The 21,863-nt window shown below is 41.6% G+C and overlaps 1 protein-coding gene across 2 annotated transcripts in view; it reads left to right on the top strand.

Moving 5' to 3' along the window:
- Positions 1-21,863, top strand: part of LOC137346721 (carboxypeptidase D-like) — a 211,550-nt gene that overhangs the window by 171,338 nt on the left and 18,349 nt on the right. For both annotated transcript variants that reach the window (XM_068010473.1, XM_068010472.1), the window contains 6 exons: positions 1,331-1,433; positions 7,579-7,721; positions 9,884-10,053; positions 10,690-10,992; positions 16,068-16,263; positions 17,728-17,863. In XM_068010473.1, coding sequence (XP_067866574.1) covers positions 1,331-1,433; positions 7,579-7,721; positions 9,884-10,053; positions 10,690-10,992; positions 16,068-16,263; positions 17,728-17,863 — 1,051 coding nt within the window. The remainder of the gene's footprint in view (positions 1-1,330; positions 1,434-7,578; positions 7,722-9,883; positions 10,054-10,689; positions 10,993-16,067; positions 16,264-17,727; positions 17,864-21,863) is intronic.

The following is a 21,863-nucleotide window of genomic DNA, read 5'->3' as shown; positions in this document are numbered from 1 at the left end:
CACCATGTTTAGATTATTTACTCCAGTAAGGTTAATTAATATATGATTTTTTATTATCAAATAGCCAAACCTGAACAAGGCATAGATTTCATTTGGTAAATGGTGAATTGTGACATTTCATCAACATATTCTATCGTGCAGTCCAGTAGGTTCTTAAACTTCAGTATAGCATTGCTCAGACGTGTTGGATGCAAATCTCTCTCCCTTCCACTCCTTTCTCTTGCCGCTCTCCCCCACCCTCTACCCCGCCACTTCTGATTAGCCCTTATATTTCTAATTGTTGACTAATTTCATCTTGTAGTACACACCATAGAAACTTGCTCCTGACCAAACTAAGACTAACTAGCCTATAATTTCCTGGTTCATATCCCTCTCTTGAATAAAATTGTAATATTTGCCACCCTCCAGTTCTTTGCCAGAACTCCTTGTGCAAAAGCTCCTTTTTTTAGGCCCCTTATATGAAATTTGCATTTTGTCTGTGGTCTTTGTGTTATTCAGGTAAACATCCAAAGATCTAGTCCTCCTCTTTGAGAAATTGGTCAAAGGAAATTCATTTCATGAAAGCAGTGCTCCAGCACACCCAAATAGTTCAAGGAAATGTTCACAAGGAAGCATGAACGCATAAGACCGTTTAATTTTGCTCCATTGAAGTCAGTGGACCTTCATTACAGCGATGGTGTAAATAAAATATGCCTTTGGCTGGAATATGTGGAATTTTATTTTTTGAAAGTTTTGAATCTTTTGTACTTTTTCATGAAGTATATTTGTCTTTCATATATGGATTTTGAAGACTGATCTTAAAATTATACTAGCGGTGTTTTTTTTAAATTACTTTGCTTGACGTGACAGTAGTTGATCCTACCAGAAATTGAAACAAATTTCATTTCCCTTAGAATGGACAATTCTAAATTTGATGTCTAATTTTGCCCATCAATCTAGAAGTTCTTTATTCAAGTATCTGCAGAGAAAATACTTGACAAATTTAACAAAACAAAGCAAGTTCTCCCTGTGTCTGCGTGGGTTTTCGCCGGGTATTCCGGTTTCCTCCCACCACCAAAAGACTTGCAGGTTGATAGGTAAATTGGCCATTATAAATTGCCCCTAGTATAGGTAGGTGGTAGGGGAATATAGGGACAGGTGGGGATGTGGTAGGAATATGGGATTAGTGTAGGATTAGTATAAATGGGTGGTTGATGGTTGGCACAGACTCGGTGGGCCGAAGGGCCTGTTCCAGTGCTGTATCTCTAAATAAAAATAAAGCCTGTTGTCGGTTGCTTTGTTTGAGACCTACTTACGGTGCACTTAATTAGTTCATCAATTTTTTTTTAAGGAAAACAGTCCAATGTTTGAAGGTCATCCTTGTAAAGATGTGTATCCTGGTGAATATTTTGCTCAGGGAATCACAAATGGTGCAAATTGGTATAATGTACCAGGTAAGAAGAGTTTCAATATTTCACAACCCTTTTTTAGCAGAAGTCTACTTTTCTTTGGATCAAGAAATCATCCCATTGCTTAATCAATTGCGACACAAATCAACACTTGAACTACGTAGATGCTTGACTGATCCTAATTTGTGTTTTGTACAGAGCAATTTAGACAATCTTCATAATTATTCACTATTTATAATCCAGGGGCCCAAGGCAAATCTTTTGTGGCCTTAGTTTTGTAGTGGAGGGCCTACACCCAAAATGTTAATGCTGTTTTCTTTGTAAATGCTGATGTTCCTTGTGTATTTTCATAATTTTAAGTTTTATCCCAGGGCAGGCATTGGTCAGACAAATCAGTGGTTTTGTATCCTATGCTGCTACTGCCTTTAGGAAAGGTGCCCATAAGGCTAATTAAAGGCTGCATGGCTGCTTTCTGCACGCTATTTAGTTGGTGTCCAATCGATAGCTTTTTATCTGCTATCATATAGAGCAATCATCACCCACTTACTAAACATTACTGTCTGGCATAAACTGCAGCACGTGAAATTGCCTTTGGATCACTTTTGAGGGGTAGTGTTTTCCTTCTATGCAGGACTTGGCCTGTAGGTTATGTGGAGAATGAGGAATATAGGAAGTTTAATTACTTAGCTAGATGTTCATCTTCATTCTTTAAACAATGTGCATCCTTCCATCATAATCCCATTCAACCCGACAGGGTCTGTAAAGATGCAGTTCCAATATAAGAACATAATTAGGAGCAGGAGTAAACCATTCAGCCCTTTGAACCGGCTCTGCTATTCTGTAAGATTATGGCTGATCATCTTCCTTAGCTCCACCTTCCTGCACTATCCCCATATCCCTCGATTCCCTAAATATACAAAAAAAATTCTATTGGTCTCTATCTTGAATGTACTCCATGACTGAGCTTCCAAAGCACTCGAGGTAGAGAATTATAAAGATTCTCAACCCTTTGTGAAGAAATTTCTCCGTCTCAGTCCTAAATGGATGGCCCCTTAATCTGAGACTGTGATCCCTAGTTCCAGATTCCCCATCTGGGGAAACATCTCCCAGCGTCAACCCTGTCAAGCCCCTTAAGAATTTTACATGTTTCAATGAGATTATCTCTCATTTATCTGATGGCGACTGAATGTTGGCCTAGTCTACTCGGTCTTCATAGGACAATTCTTTTATCCCATGAATCAGTCTAGTGAACCTTTGTTGCACTCCTTCTAAGCTAAGTCTATCTATCCTTGGGTGAAGGGACCAAAACTGTACACAGTACTCCAGGTGTTTGAGTTGAGATGGATTTGTGTTGTTTAGCATCAAGCCAAAATGAACTTATGCTATGGTGCAGGTTCTGGTACTCTATATGACATAGGAATGTGAGTCCATAGTTAAAGGGCTGAATTTTACAGACCCCCCCGATGGCAGGGGGTGCTGGAAAATGACTCTGGGAGAGGGCCACCATGCACCCTGACGCTGGGAGGGCCCAGCCCAATATTGCTGGCGGCGGCGAGGCCTCGTGGCGGCCCCCCTGCTGCTCGGCCACAGAACCACTATTAACATATTGAAATAAATTTAAATTACTGTATTAATTACCTTTTATGTCGCTGCCATCTGTCCTGGTGCGATATTCATGCCGCTGGCCGGCACTCCCGCGCCTTCGGATCCCCATCCGGGGCACCGAGGTGGAACACTGGTGGGGAGTGGGGAAGAAGGCAAGTTTCTCTGTGCGGGGGCGGTTGGGGGGGTGCAGGGTCAAAATCATAACATTGGTGTAGGCAATGGTGGAAAAGGTTATAGTATAAAGTTTATGCACTTCGGGGGCTGGGGAGGGGGTGGTTTCGGGTGGACAAAGTAAGTGTTTTGCGGGGGGAGAGGACAAGTAATTAATTCTGTGGTGATTGGGGGGGAGCGGTTGGACAAGGGCAAGATTTAAAAAAAAATTTTTTTTTAAATTGATGCATCTTTAAATATTTAAATTGAACGGCAGGGCTTGAAGGGTAGATGCAGGAAGGATGTTCCCGATGGTGGGGAAGTCCAGAACCAGGGGTCATAGTCTAAGGATACGGGGTAAACCATTCAGGACTGAGATGAAGAGAAATTTCTTCACCCAGAGAGTGGCGAGCCTGTGGAATTCGCTACCACAGAAAGCAGTTGCGTCCAAAACATTGTATGTTTTCAAGAAGGAGGACATAGGTGAGGTTTTAAATTATTACTTTTCATCTGTTTTCACTGTGCAGAACGACGATGTAGGTGTAGAGGTCAGGGAGGGGGACTGCGATGTAGTTGAACATATTAACATTGAAAAGGAGGGAGTATTAGATGTTTTAGCGAGCTTAAAAATGGATAAATCCCCAGGCCCAGATGAAATGTAACCCAGGCTGTTATGTGAGGCAAGGGAGGTGATAGCAGGGGCTCTAACACACATTTTCAAATCCTCTCTGGCCACGGGAGGGGTGCCAGAGGACTGGAGGACAGCAAATGTGGTGCCATTATTCAAGAAGGGTAGCAGGGATAGACCAGGTAATTACAGGTCGGTGAGTCTAACATCAGTGGTTGGGAAGCTATTAGAAAAAATTGTGAGGGACAGAATTAATGTCCACTTGGAGAGGCAGGGAATTTTTTAATTTTATTTACAGATACAGCACTGAAACAGGCCCACCGAGTCTGTGCCGACCAACAACCACCCATTTATACTAACCCGACAGTAATCCCATATTCCCTATCTCCTCCCTACACTAGGGGCAATTTACAACGGCCAATTTACCTATCACCTGCAAGTCTTTGGATGTGAGAGGAAACCGGAGCACCCGGCGAAAACCCATGCAGACGCAGGGAGAACTTGCAAACTCCGCACAGGCAGTACCCAGAATTGAACCCGGGTCCCTGGAGCTGTGAGGCTGCGGTGCTAACCACTGCGCCGCCTATAATCAGGGATAGTCAGCATGGCTTTGTCAGGGGGAGATCATTTCTAACTCACTTGATTGAATTTTTCGAGGAGGTGACTAAATGCGTAGATGAGGGTAAAGCAGTTGATGTAGTCTACATGGACTTCAGTAAGGCTTTTGATAAGGTCCCGCATGGGAGATTGGTTAAGAAGGTAAGAGCCCATGGGATCAAGGGCAAATTGGATCCAAAATTGGCTTAGTGGCTGGAAACAGAGGATAATGGTCGAGGGTTGTTTTTGCAAGTGGAAGCCTGTGACCAGTGGTGTACCACAGGGATCAGTGCTGGGACCCTTGCTGTTTGTAGTGTACATTAATGATTTAGATGTGAATATAGGAGGTATGATAAGTAAGTTCTCAGATGACACAAAAATTGGTGTTGTAAACAGTGAGGAGGAAAGCCTTAGATTACAGGACGATATAGATGGGCTGGTAAGATGGGCAGAGCAGTGGCAAATGGAATTTAATCCTGAAGTGTAAGGTGATGCATTTTGGGAGGACTAACAAGGCAGGGGAATATACAATGAATGGTAGGACCCTAGGAAGTACAGAGGGACCTTGGTGTACTTGTCCATAGATAAGGTGGTTAGGAAGGCATATTGGATACTGAAGCAGTCCGTGTAGAAATGCAGCAAGACCTAGACAATATCCAGGCTTGAGTTGATAAGTGGCAAGTAACATTCGTGCCACACAAGTGCCAGGCAATGACCATCTCCAACAAAAGAGAATCTAACCGTCTCCCCTTGACATTCAATAGCATTACCATCGCTGAATCCCCCACTATCAACATCCTAGGGGCTACCATTGACCAGAAACTGAACTGGAGTAGCTACAAGAGCTACAAGGTCAGAGGCTAGGAATCCTGAGGCGAGTAACTCACCACCTGACTCCCCAAAGCCTGTCCACCATCCACAAGGCACAAGTCAGGAGTGTGATGGAATACTCTCCACTTGCCTGGGTGGGTGCAGCTCCAACAACACTCAAGAAGCTCATCGACACCATCCAGGACAAAGCAGCCCGTTTGATTGGCACCCCATCTACAAACTTTCACTCCCTCCACCACCGACGCACAGTGGCAGCAGTGTGTACCAGCTACAAGATGCGCTGCAGCAATGCTCCAAGGCTCTTCAGACAGCACCTCCCAAGCCCACGACTTCTACCAACTAGAAGGACAAGGGCAGCAAATACATGGGATCACCACCACCTGCAAGTTCCCGTCCAAGTCTCACACCGTCCTGACTTGGAACTATATCGCTGTTCCTTCACTGTTGCTGGGTCAAAATCCTGGAACTCCCTCCCTAACAGCACTGTGGGTGTACCTACCCCACATGGACTGCAGCGGTTCAAGAAGGCAGCTCACCACCACCTTCTCAAGGGCAATTAGGGATGGGCAATAAATGCTGGCCTGGCCAGTGACGCTCACATCCCATGAATGAATAAAAAAAAAATTGCCTTTATTAGCTGAAGCATAGAATGTAAGAGCAGGGAGATTATGATGGAGCTGTATAAAACACTAGTTAGGCCACAGCTGGAGTACTGTGTACAGTTCTTGGTACTACAGTATAGGAAGGATGTGATTGCATTGGAGAGGGTGCAGAGGAGATTCACCAGGGTGTTGTGAGGGCGGGAGCATTTCAGCTGTGAAGAGAGACTGAAAAGGCTAGGGTTGTTTTCCTTAGAACAGAGAAGGCTGAGGGGGGACATGAGTGAGGTATACAAAATTATGGGGGGCATTGATAGGTTAAATAGGAAGAGACTTTTTCCCTTAGCAGAGGGGTCAATAACCAGGGTACATAGATTCAAGGTAAGGGGCAGGAGGTTTAGAGGGGAATTGAGGAAAAAAAATTTTCACCCAGAGGGTGGTTGGAATCTGGAACACACTGCCTGAAATGGTGGCAGAGGCAGAAACCCTCACAACATTTAAGAAGTATTTAGATGAGCACTTGAAATGCCATAGCATACAAGGCTACGGGCCAAGTGCTGGAAAATGGGATTAGAATAGATAGGTGCTTGATGGCTGGCACGGACACGATGGGCCAAAGGGCCTGTTTCTGTGCTGTATATCTCTATGACTCTATAACTCTATGACTCGAAGAAGGAGTTAGATATAGCTCTTGGGTTTAAAGGGATCAAAGGATATGGGGCGAAAGCGGGAACAGGTTGCTGAGTTGGATGATCAGCCATGATCATAATGAATGGTGGAGCAGGATCGAAGGGCCGAATGGCCTCCTATTTTCTATGTTTCTATGAAGCCCTTTAAAAATGACATCAGAACCTGCTCACAGGCAAATGACGCCATTGCGGGGATAGACAGCCTACCCCTTCCATGTCTTCGCTCAAGGTCTGTGGTGGGATGAAGTTGATTTATAGATGGGTGAAGCCAGCTTGGTGCACCCACAAACTACAGGCTATATTTCTGTGGTGGTGTATCTAGGATGTATACCACTCCAGTTTGAAAAAAAATTATTTTCTCAGTCTATACTAAAATATGCTGCTGTGCTATAGCAAAATGCATCTTAGTTTCATTAAGAAGGATTGGCATTCCAGCAATACATGACTGATATCACTCCTGGGTGTAGTTATATAACCTTCTGCTGTAATAACCAGTAAGATAAAGGAAACATATTTTGATCATACACTTGGACTTTATAATGCTAACTGTGTTGTATAGAATATTCAACCAAGGGATTGCATTTATTAGTCAAGTGGGTACAATTTGGTTTTTTAAATAGTCAAATCCCTCTTTAAATAATCTTTGATTAAACTTATGAAGTTTTGACAGAAGTTGTCAAGAAATATTTTGCTCCGAGTGGCTTTCTTTTCTGGCACAGTGGCGCAGTGGTTAGCACCGCAGCCTCACAGCTCCAGGGACCCGGGTTCGATTCCGGGTACTGCCTGTGTGGAGTTTGCAAGTTCTCCCTGTGTCTGCGTGGGTTTTCTCCGGGTGCTCCGGTTTCCTCCCACAAGCCAAAAGACTTGCAGGTTGGTAGGTAAATTGGCCATTATAAATTGCCCCTAGTATAGGTAGGTGGTAGGGAAATATAGGGACAGGTGGGGATGTTTGGTAGGAATATGGGATTAGTGTAGGATTAGTATAAATGGGTGGTTGATGTTCGGCACAGACTCGGTGGGCCGAAGGGCCTGTTTCAGTGCTGTATCTCTAATCTATTCAATGAAATAAATATGAAATTCTTGCTCCCCAGGTGGTATGCAGGACTGGAATTACATTGAAACAAACTGCTTTGAAGTTACCATTGAATTGGGCTGTTACAAATTTCCCTTTGCCAAGGATCTGCCAAAGTATTGGAAGCAAAATAAAAGGTCCCTCCTTCAGTTTATAAAACAGGTAGGTTGAGTCTGACATCAAACAGAAGCTCTTTCTTATTTCTGTGCCTGTGTAGTAATTGTTAGAAACATGATTCCATTGCCCTACCTGTTGAATACTAGTGTGCTGCACCCTCCCTGAGGCTGCCATTTAAAAAAAAAATTAGAAGACCTAAGTACATTTAACATCTCAATTACACTGTATCTTTCTCTCTCTCCTCGCCCAAAGGAAGTAGTCGGAGAAGCCTGATGATCAACTAACAAGTGAAATAGCAGTAATCTGATGTGAAACAGCATCATGAGTTTAAAAGCAAAATACTGCAGATGCTGGAAATCTGAAATAAAAGCAGAAGGTGCTGGAAACACACAGCAGGTTGGGCAGTATCTGTGGAGAGAAACAGTTAATGTTTCAGGTTGATGAGCTTTCGTTGATGAAAAGTCATCAACCTGAAAGGTTAACCGTTTCTCTTTCTCCACCGATGCTGCCTGGTCTTTTGAGTGTTTCTAATATTGCCCAGTGTGGTTGGTTTAATCATCAGGATATCTTGGTTTGGGTATCCTCTGAATGGTAGCATGGAGGTGGAGGACAAGGAGATTGTTGTAATCTTTATAGCACTATACATTTTTGCTGTCTCTGGGTTCTTGATTGAAAAATCCCTCAGGTCATGTCCTGGGGAAAATGCAATAATTGTGGGCTGGATTCTATAGAGCCCTCAATGTCTGGATCCGTGGCAGGGTGGGTGCCTGACCATGGCCCCGGATGAGGCCTGCCATGACCTCGACGCTGTCAGGCCCTGGCCCAATATTGCCGGCAGCAGCGAGGCCTCGTGACGACCCCCCCCGCCATTCAGCCAGGGACCGCAATTTAAATAAATTAAAGTACCTGAATTAATTACTCTCCCGTCACCTCCCAATGTCCCGCCGTGATCTTCACCCCAGCAGCCGGCACTGCCGTGCCTTCGGATCCTCGTCCGAGGAACCGAGGTGCAACACTGCTGGGGCGGGAATGGAGGTAAGTTTCTTGATGCGGGGTGGGGGGAAGGGTTATAGTTTAAAGTTTGTGCAGTTGTTGGGGGGTGGGGGGGGTGGTGGAAGAAGGTCAGATGGTAAAAGTAAGTGTTGTGGGGGTTGGGGGTGCGAAGAGGGCAAATAATTGTTATTGGTAGTGGGGGTGGGAGAGGTGCAAAAGAGATGTATTTATTTAATTTCATTTAATCTTTAAATATTTGGTAGGGCTAACAGCCCTTTAGAAATGCCATCACGCCTGCGCACAGACTGCTGACGCCATTGCCAGGTGATCGGGGGCGCGGTTGCCCCGGTTACTTAAATGAGCCGCTTCATTTGGAATCGCGGCAGCTCTTTAGCCACGTGCATTTTTTTTGTCCGCCGCCAAAATCAGCCCTGTGATTCCAAAATATGCTCGTGTTTCTTATTGTTTAATGGATAAATGCCTTGCCTGATGTGAGATTTAGTCACACATCCAAGTTTGGATTACTGATTTATTGAGTTAGCTGCGCTTGGGCAGAGAAACACAATGATATGCAAGTGAAAGTTGAACTGAATTCCCACTCCTGATCACTGTTCATTTGGAAATTGGAGTACTTATGTGGGCAGTATAACCCAAGTAGCGGGATTCAGTTAAGTTGTCCAATCTTATCTCTTGTAAGTACCTTGTGCAAAGAATAATGTTTTACGAACCGTCTCTGGATTACTTGAGCCGTCGGCCTTTAGCAACCAGAGGGCTGAAGGGATGATAGCTAATCTGGATTTAAGCAGGTAAGTATTTAAATCACCTTTCAAAATAAATTTGTAATGTAGGAATATTAACATCTGAAATTACAAAGATTGCTAACGTAGTCATAGTCATTTACGTCATAGAAGGAGACCATTCAGCCCATCGAGTCCATGCAGGCTCCCTGTGGAACAGTATGGTCGGTTCCACCACCCCACCTGATCCCCATAGCCCTGCACATTTTTCATTCAAGTGCTCATTCAATTTCCTTTTGAAAATCTCCATTTTATTTGCTAAAAAGCTGTAATTTCAGAATATACAATTTTCTTATGGTCCCCATTTATATGCTATTTAATCCTTTGCAGCAAATCTATGCAAGTGGCTGGTTCCAGTTTTTGGCACATTGTTATATTCATACTGAAACAGATTTTTTTTTATTACTTTAACATTAGGTCCACAAAGGTGTGAAGGGATTTGTACTTGATGCCACTAACAGAAAAGGGATTTACAATGCTACCATTATTGTCGCTGAAGTGAACCATCCAGTGAGATCTGCTAAAGATGGGGATTACTGGCGTCTGCTTGTCCCCGGTGTCTATAAAATTACTGCTTCAGCTCGAGGGTGAGAAATAATGAAATGTGCTGTGTATAAATCACATCACTGACTGGTACAAAAAGCATTTTGCTCTATATTTTTTGTCATGGTGTGAGTAGTAAAACAACATGTCTAATTCTGTAGTAGAGTTGTGCAGGAAAAGCAGTTAGTCATTATAGTGTGCTGACAGGAATGTACCATTTGATCTGGAATTGAAATGTTCTGCTTGTAGAGAGATCAGCACCATTATTCTAGAAACATGATGAACTGCTGAAGAACCCATTCTATTGGGAATGCCATTCAATATATAATAAATTGAAACCAAACTTGGTCTCGCTACAAGTCAATGGGAAAAGTTTTTTAAGGTGTATTGCTTTGGTACTTCTGATCTGTATGTCTTAATTTTAGGTAGTCTTTCATAATTTGTAAATTCTGCTGGATAATTCCAGCAGAATATAAATGCTCTACAAAAATTTTGATTAAAGTTAATTGATCTCCGCTATGAAGATTATGCCATGGTAAGAAAATAGCTGCTTTACTGAAGACTAGGAGAAATACTTTAGAAACATTTTCTTTTAGGTTCAATCACAATTGTACAAAAAACTTCATACCAGGCAGCATTTTTCTGTGATGTTTCAATAGCCCCATCCTCATTTATTGCAGGTATATCCCGATGACTAGGAATGTGACTGTAGTGGAAGAGGCTATACAGGTCAATTTCACTCTTTCACGTGTTACAGATGAAGATGTTAGCAACAATGATCAAGTGCTCACCAACTCCTCAGCAGAGCCTGGGGAGGAATTTCAAAAACTTATAAAGAGTTTGTCCACTGAAGAAGGATTGAACCACCTGATTTTATCTGCACCTGTCGACCTCAGTCTTGACCGTTACCATGACTACAAAGACCTGTCTGAAGCTCTGCGTGGGTTACACAGTAACTACCCAACAATTACTAAATTGAGCAGGTGGGCATTATATTTTTTTCTCTGGATCTCTCTGCTTAACTACTAGGTGGAAGGTGTTCGAGAACTGCCTGAGGTGGTGGTTGTGGAAAAGTGCCTGGTTACTGCTCATTGTCTCCATGTATTAACAATGTTGAGGTCAGTAACTTGATGCATGGGATATTGAGGTCTTTACTTTATTAATGTGTTAGTACTCTGTGCCACTTGATTGAGAAGGCTTACATTTTAATTGAAGGGACATCTCCAACCAAGTTTTTTTTATTTCAAGTCCAAAAGACTGAGTAGACAATGAATAACAGTTCATTAATCTGCTGCTTTATTTCAGTCAAATTCCAGGTAAGCTATAATGCATTTTTATTAAATCCTTTGTTCCTTCTAGGTTTATTGTGTAATGCCTTATTTCAGTGGTATTTGTGTGGAATCGTAAATGTGTATTTATATTTGTGAACTTGGACCACATCAGAATTTCTGTCATGTTTGTGTAATATAGGAGTGGAGTATACTTGTCGTCCTCTCCACCCCATCAAAGTCGAATCTAGAACCTGAAAGTGTCAGGATTTGGCTTCTCTGTCACTTCACATCAGGCTATATCATCGATCTGATTCTACTGCACTGTAGGTTCTAATGCTTGAGGAATTTTACAATAATAAATACTTAAGTACAATTTACACTAGTGTTGGATAATGGGTCCTGCAGCATATCAGTTTACTTCACAGTCCCACCTGCTTCATATGTTCAGTTACTCCTAGTCACCAAAAAAGCAATTTTGCACAGTGAAGAATTTATAGTGCAAAAGTTACATACAGTATATAATTTTTTTGTACCTTATCCATTCAATATCTGCATGTTCAGCTCCTGTATTTTTCCATATTTGACTTGGTATATTTATTGTGCTTAAACAGTAACTGTGTGATATTGTGAGAAGGCTGTCTGAACAGTTGTCATTTGGAGCTCGTATCAGTCACTTTTTAAAATTAGTCTTTCATCAGCTTTCATGTGTTTTGTGTCGTATAGTTAATTTGGCACTATATATCCTTCTGTAATTCACCCCAATAATTCTTTTAATTTAGAATTCCTTTACTTGCAATTTTTTTTTGAGTTGGCAAAGTATAATTGTGCAGTCCTACAATGTGCCATGAAATATTCCATTCCAGAAGGACCATTTTCTGGTCTGTTGAGACCATTGATTCAAGCTTCACTGTTCTATATGGATTTTTTAACCATCTCTCTGCTATGAGTGGTTTGCCAATCTGTCTAAATAGACATTTTGATGGTTCTGATTATATTGGAGAAGGTGGTGATATTGGCTTAGTTCCTTATGAATTGAAACTTGGCAGGTTCGAAATTCAGTTTATCACTAAAATGGGATACTGCAGCTTTAAAATGTATTTTCAATAAAATGGTTGTAGATAAATTTTGCAACATAATCTTACATAATGTTATTGAAAATGCTATAAATTCTAATTACTTACAAGAACCATACTGTGTAAAGTTCTGGTCTCCGTATTATAAAAAGGATATAGAAGCACTGGAGAAAGTGCAAAAAAGATTTGGAAGAATGGATGCCATAACTGAGCCAGGAAGATTGAACAGCCTGGGCTCCATTCCTCTGGAATGGAGAAGGCTGAGCGGTGACCTGATAGTGGTCTTTATATTATGAAAGGATTTATTAGAGAAAGTTTTGAGAGGGATCAAAACTAGGGATCATAAATTTAAGATGGTCACTAATTAATCTAATAGTGAATTCAGGCGAAACTTGTTCACCTAGAGTGGTTAGAATGTGAAACTTGCTACTGTGAAGAATTGTTGAAGCAAATGGCATAGTTGCATTTACGAGCAAGCATGATTAAATATGAGAGCGAAAGGAAGAGAAGGTTATGCTAATAAGGTTAGAAAAAGAGGGACAGGAGGAGGCTTGTGTGGAGCAAAAGCACAGGGATGGACCATTTGGATTGAATGACCTGTTTTTGTACTGTACATTCTATGTATATATAAGTATCATGAATTATGTTTCGGTAAGAGAGCTATAATTATGTTAATTAAAAGTTACTTTTGAGAGAGCTCTACTGTACTTTCTGCTCTACAAAATTGATTGGGCAGTCCTGGTTAATAAATTACCTCCATTTTTATGCCATCTGTAGAAACTTGCATTCAGATACTGGTTGTCCCTTATTCAAAGTTGCCTGTACAAACTGAAGCACTTGGAGAGCCACGAGTTAGTCTAAACCAATTCCAACTCAGACTCAAAAATAGATTTGATACGCACATAAGCACTATGGTCTAGAAGTCGAAGAGATTGACCTTGACACAAGATGTTACAAAGTCATTACAGTAATAATGGGAAAATCTGCAAAAATTGCACCACCAAACAGAATAACCAGTCAAAAAACCAGTGGGACCAAAGAAATTGATGCTAATGATGCAAGGCTTAAGGTACTCAGGAGAATACCATACAGAACAGTCTGAGAAAATTGAAAATGCTGAAGTGGTTAAAATAACTAGGAAAAAGCAATGCCAAAGAAACGGGATGATGAGCGAGGAGCAAATTAAAATATTAGAAACCGGAAGAGAGCCAAAAGAAATCTTTAAAAGAAACAGGGCAAAAACAAGAATTCAACAATTTTAAAAAAAAAAGCACGTGGCAACCTTGCATCAAATAAGGGAGAAGTGTTTAAGGTATGTTCGGACTTCTACCGGGACGCGTACAGCTTCAAAGCAGAAGGATATGAAGATAAAGCAACAACAGTGTCATCAGACGCGAATGAAATACCAAGTGTTACTAAGGCAGAAGTTGAAAATGCATTGAAACAGATGAAAAAAATTAGGGCAATAAAAGCAAAATTCTGCGGACGCTGAAAATCTGAAATAAAGCAGAACGTGCTGGAAATACTCAAGTCTGGCAGCATCTGTGGAGAGAGAAACGGTTAACATTTCAGGTCTGTATACCATCTACAAGATGCATTACAGCAACTCACCAAGGCTCCTTTGACACCACCTTCTAAACCAGTGACCTCTGCCACCTAGAAGGACAAGGGCAGCAGATGCCTGGGAACACCACCACCTGCAAGTTCCTCTCCAAGCCACACACCATCCTGACCTCGAACTATATTGCCGTTTCTTCACTGTCGTGGGTCAAAATCCTGGAACTCCCTAACAACATTGTGGGTGTAACTACGCCCCAAGAACTGCAGCGGTTCAAGAAGGCAGCTCACCACCACCTTCTCGAGGGCAATTAGGAATGGGCAATAAATGCTGTCCTAGCCAGCGACACCCACATCCCCTGAACAAATTTTAAAAAAGGTAATGTAACAATCCCACAGCTCACGATATTGTATAACCAAATATTTGAAGAACATAAGATACCGAGAAGTTGGAAAGAAGCAGAAACTATTCTTTTTCATAGCAAGGGAGACAGCAGACATCAAGAATTACTGACTCAACAGTCTATTTTCTAATTTGTACAAAATTCTAACTAGAATTATTCAAAATAGGATATATAACATTAGATGAACATCAACCAAGAAAACAGGTGATGTTTAGGGAAGTATACTCTACAACAGACCATCTACATACAGTGAACCAACTCATTGAGAAGGCAAACGAATATCCGTTGAACCTGTGCATTAGATTTATTGACTCAGATTCAGTGGAACCCAGATTTATTTATAGCCTTGAGGAAAGCAGGAATAAATGTGGAATGTATGAGGTCATTTACACAGATGCAATGGCCAGAATACACATCAACAAAGACATAACAGTTGATAAATATTGAAAGAGGAGTGAGCCAACGGGATACAATCTCACTAAAAATATTCACCACAGTAATGGAAGACATATTCAAGATGGAGAAAAGCTAACCGACCTGTGCTCTGTAGATGATTTTGCACTAATTGCCTCATCTGTTAAAAATTGGAAGTACAACTAAATAACTTTGTGTAAAAATATTGGACTGAAAATGCACAAAGGAAAAAATAAAGTATATGATGAACTTTAAGGCAGAAGATACCATACAAATTGAAGACCAAGAAATTGAAGCCGTGAGTACAAATAGCTGGGCCTTATATTTAAGGATGGAGGACTGTACAAATGAAGAGGTACTGAGTAAGATTAGGGCAGGATGGAGTTGTTTCAGGAGATAGAGATATCTGTGTGATAAAATACCACTGGCATTAAGGAGGAGATGTATGATCTGTGAGTGCTACCGACCATGAGATATGGGGCAGAATCGTGGACAACTACAAAATATATAGAACAAAAGAGGGCAATGGAAAGGCAAATATTGCACATCACCATTCGTGATAAAATCAGGTGTCATGAAATAAGCCAGAAAACCTGAGTTATGGGCATCATTCAGAAGATAAAAGAAGCTAATCTGTGATTGGCTGGGCATGTTGCTCGAAGAAATGATAACGGGTGGACAAAAAGGCAAGTGGAGTGGCAGCCAAGAACAGGAAAAGGAAAGGGGAGACTGAGAAGATGGAGAGATGACCATATACCTAGGAGTCACATGAGCGAGAACAGCAAGGGATAAATGGAAAAGACATGAAGGCTACATCCTACAGTGGATGAACACCGCCTGAATGATGATGGCAACTCCTGTATAATTTTCTACTTTTTCAAGAAGCTCCTCTAATGCTATTGGAGTATAGGGAGTAAAAGAGAGGGGGATTAGACTAGCTGTCTGATTGAGGAAAAACACCAGCGCAGGTTCAAAGGGTCGCATGTCTGTTTCTATGCTGCAACCGTCTAATGATTCTAAATATAGTTTTACAATCGGTTATATGAATATTCTTGATATTTTAGCTACAGTTCCACGTTGCATTGAAATACTTGGAAGCAGCTTTCAGGATAATGGTAGGTATTATGAGTTAAGATTGAGATGTGATTTTTAACACAAACTATTGATGAAATGTTCAGCCCTTTACATAAAAGATTTATTGTTGGGTACTTCATGAAGGCATGCAATGATAGACATGTGTATTAAGGACAAATGAAGCAGCACCAAAATATTAACAAGGACATTTATGCAGATTTATTCCATAATGGATTTAACTTTTTTATTTTTCATGTCAACAAAGTTTGGGCCAAAGTGTAGAAGTCCGCCACATTTGGGCCCTAGAAATATCAAACAAACCTGGAACAAAAGAACTTGCAGAACCGAAGATTAAGTTTCTTGCTGGAGTTCACGGGAATAAACCTGTTGGGACAGAGCTGCTTTTGGCATTTGCAGAGTTTCTTTGTATTCTTTATGGGAGAAACCAAGCCATTACAAAGGTAAATATTCTGCCGCGGCTTTTAAGTGTTTCCTTCAGTATGTATTTTAAAGCAGTTCTTTGGTTGTATTGACCATGATCGTGAAGGACGATCAGTAGAAATGTTGCTTTCATTGGTTCCTGAAATTATTAGCAATTTTCTAACAGTAAGTGCATTAATTATTGTTCAGATCAAATTTCTAGTTAGTGTTCATGAATTATTTTTTAATATGAGCACGAGTTGTGTTTTAAAAATATGTATTTTTGCACTTCCTGTCTGAATCTAGCCTCCCACCATAGTCTTAATCAGGAAGGCAACTGAGTCATACCGACCAGGAAGTTCCCAGGTTGGATGCCATGTCTGTGTAGAGTTGCTGATTTCAGTTGGGTTGGCAGTAGGGGCACCATAATTGATTTCTGCATCCAGCTACTGCAAGTGCCCTTGTGTACAATTGGCTGAGGACAGGGTTAGACTTGTTGCCTGTGCCTCTGAAATGAGATAGCCTGGCATAACTTGATGTTAGGCAAGTTGGGTCCTGGGCTAAATAAAAGTCATAAGTTTGCATTTTTTCCATTCTCCACTACTCATGACTGTAAGTAACATTATAGAAGTTGGCAGTGTTTTGTAGGTTATCTCCTGGCAGCAATTGTAAGCTGCAAACTCCTTACTGTACAATTGAAATCTGTATAATTCTACACCTATCAAAACTTTTTATTTAGTTTACTGAACTGCTTATGATGTACAACATGCTCTTTCATGTGTCAACTTGTCCTTGTAGAAAGGATCCTTGTATGCATTCTCTTTGTGTGTACTATTATGTGGTAAAATGTTAATTTATCTAGATGTTACCATTAACGGCACAGCGTTAAATTGTAAGTGCCAATTTCAGTTGGTAAGCAAGTGCTTCAGAACTAATACGAACATATGAATTAGGAGCAGAAGGAGGCTATTCGGCCCTTCAAGCCTGCTCCGCCATTCAATAAGTTCATGGCTGATCTGTTTGTGTTTTGAATTCCACACTCCCATCTTCCCCAGATATCCCTTGATTCCCTTGCCTAATAAGAATCTATTTACCGCCACCTTAAAAATATTCAATGACTCCGCCTCCACCACCTTCTGAGGCAGAGAGCTCCAACGTCGCACAACCCTCCGAAAGAGAAAATTTCTCCTCATCTCGGTCCTAAAAGGTCGACCCTATTTTAAAACAGTGCTCCCTAGTTATGAACTCACCCACAAGAGGAAACATACTCTCCACATCCACCTTGTCAAGATTGTTCAGGATGTTATAAACTTCAATCAAGTCTCCCTTCACCCTTCTAAACTCAAGTGAAAACAAGCCCATATCCAACCTTTCCTCATAAGACAACCTGCTCATTACAGGTATCAATCTAGTAAAACTCCTCTAAATTGCCTCCAAAGCATTTACATCCTTCCTTAAATATCCTAAAAGCAACTGAAAACTAAATTAAAACTCTCTTTCTCCAGTTGATTGAAGAGACGAAGATTGTGATTGTACCATCGGTGAACCCAGATGGTAGAGAAGTTGCACAAGAGGGGCAGTGTACGTCCAAGGTTGGGCTGACCAACGTGCGTGGCAAAGATCTGGACACTGATTTCATAGGTAATCTGTTGGAGCAGGCAGTATACCGTTATTTTCAACATGGTTCCAGAGTGCTGACATTTGACATCCCATCTAGATTCAGTTTCAATTTTTAATATATAAACTAATATTTTGAAAAAAGAAACCTTAAGTTTCAAATTCAGTTCCTCAAACCATTATTGGTTCCCGTTGTAGACAGTCTTTTGTTTAGTGAATATCCTGTGTACATGTGTAGATTTTGTTTTTAACATGTAGCAAAGCTAGCTCATTACCTGAAAGTGGAGGTCTGTTTTGGGATCATTACTCAAATCTATGCCACCCTGACTAACTTGGGTTAGGCCTGTTACAACGGAGGCGGGAGGAGTGTTCGGCCCCCACCTGCCAAGAATAAGGCACATTAATTTTGTCACGAACATTGATTTTAAACTGTTGCTGGAGTGAAGAAAGGACTTGTTAAACAGATCAGCCGTGGCTGGAAAAGACATCTGCATATTAACAGACGGTGCTTGGAAGGACAAAGGACCATTCCCTGATACATTCAACCCACAGTGGACCTTGATCACCAGATATTGTGTGTAAGAGGAGCATTCCAGAGATTGCTAAGGTGATACAGTCCAAGATGTGGTCAGACCAGTTAGTCACATGATTAACCTGCTTGGCAAGCTGAGTTTTTCTGAATTGTGCAGCAGTTTGAACTCTGTGCCTGTTTTGCTCCTGGACTGAAGATCTGTCATGTCTGCTCCCATCTCTTTCTCAAGCCTCTGAATTCACTGCAGTCACATGAACCCCAAGAAAGAAAAGTCTCCTACAGTGAACAAGGTTTAAGAAGAATATTGCCCTCAACGAAAAGCAAGAACTACCTACAATCAAGGACTCTATAGTGAGCTCAAAGAACCGTAACAAAAACTCTTCAGATATTGCCTCAAACTTTTCCACTTTATTTTTCTTTTCTGTCTCTATTTGCATGTGTGTATCGCGTATGCATGCTAGTGTGGGCGCATTGTGTATCCATAGGTGTCAACCGAATTAGAGTTTAAATTAAATAAATTCAACTTTTTGTCTTTAAACCTAAGAAAACCTGTTTGTGCTGGTTTCTTTACCTTATAATCGGAAAGCAGTGAACAAGGATTCACCAAAAGGGAGCTCTAAATATGGTGTGTTAAAAATTAAATCCTGTTACGGTAAGACCAGGTGAAGGCTGAGAGCGATCCCTAGACACCTTCCCACCTTCCCCTTCTCCCCTCCCTCCCCCCCCCCCCCCCCCCGGGCGTAACAGAAATTTGGGTGCTAACATCTGGAAATGACCCACAGACAAATGAGGGAGATTGGAAGTGGGAAGCCACATTGTTCCCAATCTCAAAAAAGAACAAGATTTCAATACAGGTTTTCTTGTGGTTGTATGTGCTTGAATACTAACATGTCTGCCCAAACCAGGATGAAGTAACTTGAGATAAGTTAAAAGCACTGTTTGTGGAGGAGTTGAGGAAAATGGCTGAGCAGTGTGGGATCACTGTATGTGGCAAGGCTAGGAAGTCTGAACTCTTAAGGCTAGTGACCAACCATTTTTCCCTTGAATCTGAAGAAGCAGGAACATAGTTAGTTGCAGACCCAGCCAGGGTACTGCGAGCAAAGATACAATTAGAACAAAGGAAACTTGAATTAGAGGAGGGAGAAAGAAAGAGCCTTCCAGAAGGAACGTGAAGAAAAAGAAAGATAGGAGAAGGAACGAGCGAGAAAGAGAAAGAATATTCTGGAAGGAATGTGAAGAGAGAGAACTGAAGCGGCTTGAATTAACTAGGGGGCGACATAGTAACCCCCAGTGAAAGCATGGCCAATAGGGAGGAGCATAATTCAGGGCTGGGTACAGAATTGTTAAAACTAGCTCAACTAATTCCAAAATTCAATGAGGAAGATATAGAAGCATTCTTTGTGTCCTTTGAGAAACTGGCCAGGCAGCTAAAATGGCCAGCTGAGACCTGGCCTCTCTTACTACAAAGCAAGCTAACTGGAAAAGCCCATGAGGTTTATTCCCTGTTGCCAGCTGAGAGTTCATTGAATTATGAACTGACAAAAAATGCTATCCTCGGGGTATATGAATTAGTACCTGAAGCCTATTGCCAAAAGTTTAGAACCCTCAAGAAGCAAGCTAATCAAACTTATTTGGAGTTTGAAAGTAAGCAAGCAGCTGGCTTTTGACCAGTGGCTGAGGGCTCTTGGAGTACAGCTCAGCTATGAGAATCTCAGAAGTAATTCTGTTAAAGAAATTTAAATACTCTTTCGCACTCTCCATAAAGACATATGTAGAGGAGCAGCGGGTCCAGAGAGCCTGGCAAGCAGCCATTCTGGCTGATGAGTTTGCTTTAATTTATGTCAGTTTCCCAGGGGAGAACCTTTCCTAGTCACCCCCACAAATCCGAAAGGGACAAAGGATGTCATAGTCATAGTCATACAGCACAGAAACGGGCCCTTCTGCCCATCGTGTCTGTGCTGGCCATCAGGCACCTATCCTAAGCCCACTTTCCAGCACTTGGTCTGTAGCCTTGTATGGTATGGCGTTTCAAGTGCTCATCAAAATATTTCTTAAATGTTGTGAGGGTTCCTGCCTCTACCACCCTTTCAGGCAGTGTGTTCCAGATTCTAACCGCCCTCAAATCCCCACTAAACCTCCTGCCCCTTACCTTAAATCTATGCCCCCTAGTTATTGACACCTGAGCTAATGGAAAAAGTTTGTTCCTATCTATGCCCCTCATAATTTTTTATACGTCAATCAGGTGCCCCCTCAGCCTTCTCTGCTCTAAGGAAAACAACCCTAGCCTATCCAGTCTCTCTTCACAGCTGAAATGCTCCAGCCCACACAACATCCTGGTGAATCTCCTCTGCACCCTCTCCAGTGCAATCACATCCTTCCTATAGTGTGGCGACCAGAACTATACGCAGTACTCCAGCTGTGGTTTAACTAGCGTTTTATACAGCCCCATCATAACCTCCCTGCTCTTATATTCTATGCCTAGGCTAATAAAGGCAAGTATCCGATATGCCTTCCTAACCACATTATCTACCTGTGCTGCTGCCTTCAGTGATCTATGGACAAGTACACCAAGGTCCCTCTGACACTCTGTACTTCCTAGGGTCTGACCATCCATTGTATATTCCCTTGCCTTGTTAGTCCTCCCAAAATGCATCACTTCACACTTCTGAGGATGAAATTCCATTTGCCACTGCTGTGCCCATCTTACCAGCCCATCTATATCATCCTGAAATCTAAGGCTTTCCTCCTCACTATTTACGATACCACCAATTTATCCCTGCTACCCTTCTTGAATAATGGTACCACATTCGCTGTCCTCCAGTCCTCTGGTACCTCTCCTGTGGCCAGAGAGGATTTGAAAATTTGTCAGAGCCCCTGCTATCTCCTCCCTTGCTTCTCATAACCTGGGATACATCTCATCTGGGCCTGGGGATTTATCCACTTTTAAGCCTGCTAAAACTGCTCCCTTTCAATGCTAATTCGTTCAAGTATATCACAGTCCCCCTCTCTGATTTCTACACCTACATTGTCCTTCTCCATAGCGAACACAGATGAAAAGTAATCATTTAAAACTTCACCTCTGTCCTCTGGCCCCACAAACATATTGCCACTTTGGTCCCTAATGGGCCCTACTCTTTCCCTGGTTATCCTCTTGCCCTTAATATACATAAAACACCTTGGGATTTTCCTTTATCTTGCCCACCAGTGTTTTTTCATGCCCCCTCTTCACTATCGTAATTACTCAAAACGTTCTCCTGTGTGCACTTTAAGAATTCCACCCCCTTTAAGCCTTTTGCACTAAGACTATCCCAGTTAATATTGGGGAAGTTGAAATCCCCTATTATTACCCTAGTTTTTAAAAAAAACACATCCATTGAATCTTTTTCTGTTCTAACACAAGTCCTCAAAAAAAATATATTAAAAATAATGGAAGCACTTTTGTAACACTATGGAAAAGTTATCCAACCCGATCATTTTTTTAATAATGTGTAA

This window comes from Heterodontus francisci, chromosome 30 (genome assembly GCF_036365525.1).
Source record: "Heterodontus francisci isolate sHetFra1 chromosome 30, sHetFra1.hap1, whole genome shotgun sequence".
In the NCBI taxonomy this organism is placed as follows: Eukaryota; Metazoa; Chordata; class Chondrichthyes; order Heterodontiformes; family Heterodontidae; genus Heterodontus; species Heterodontus francisci.
The sequence above is the reverse complement of the archived record's forward strand: the minus strand, read 5'-3'. Positions and strand labels throughout refer to the sequence as shown.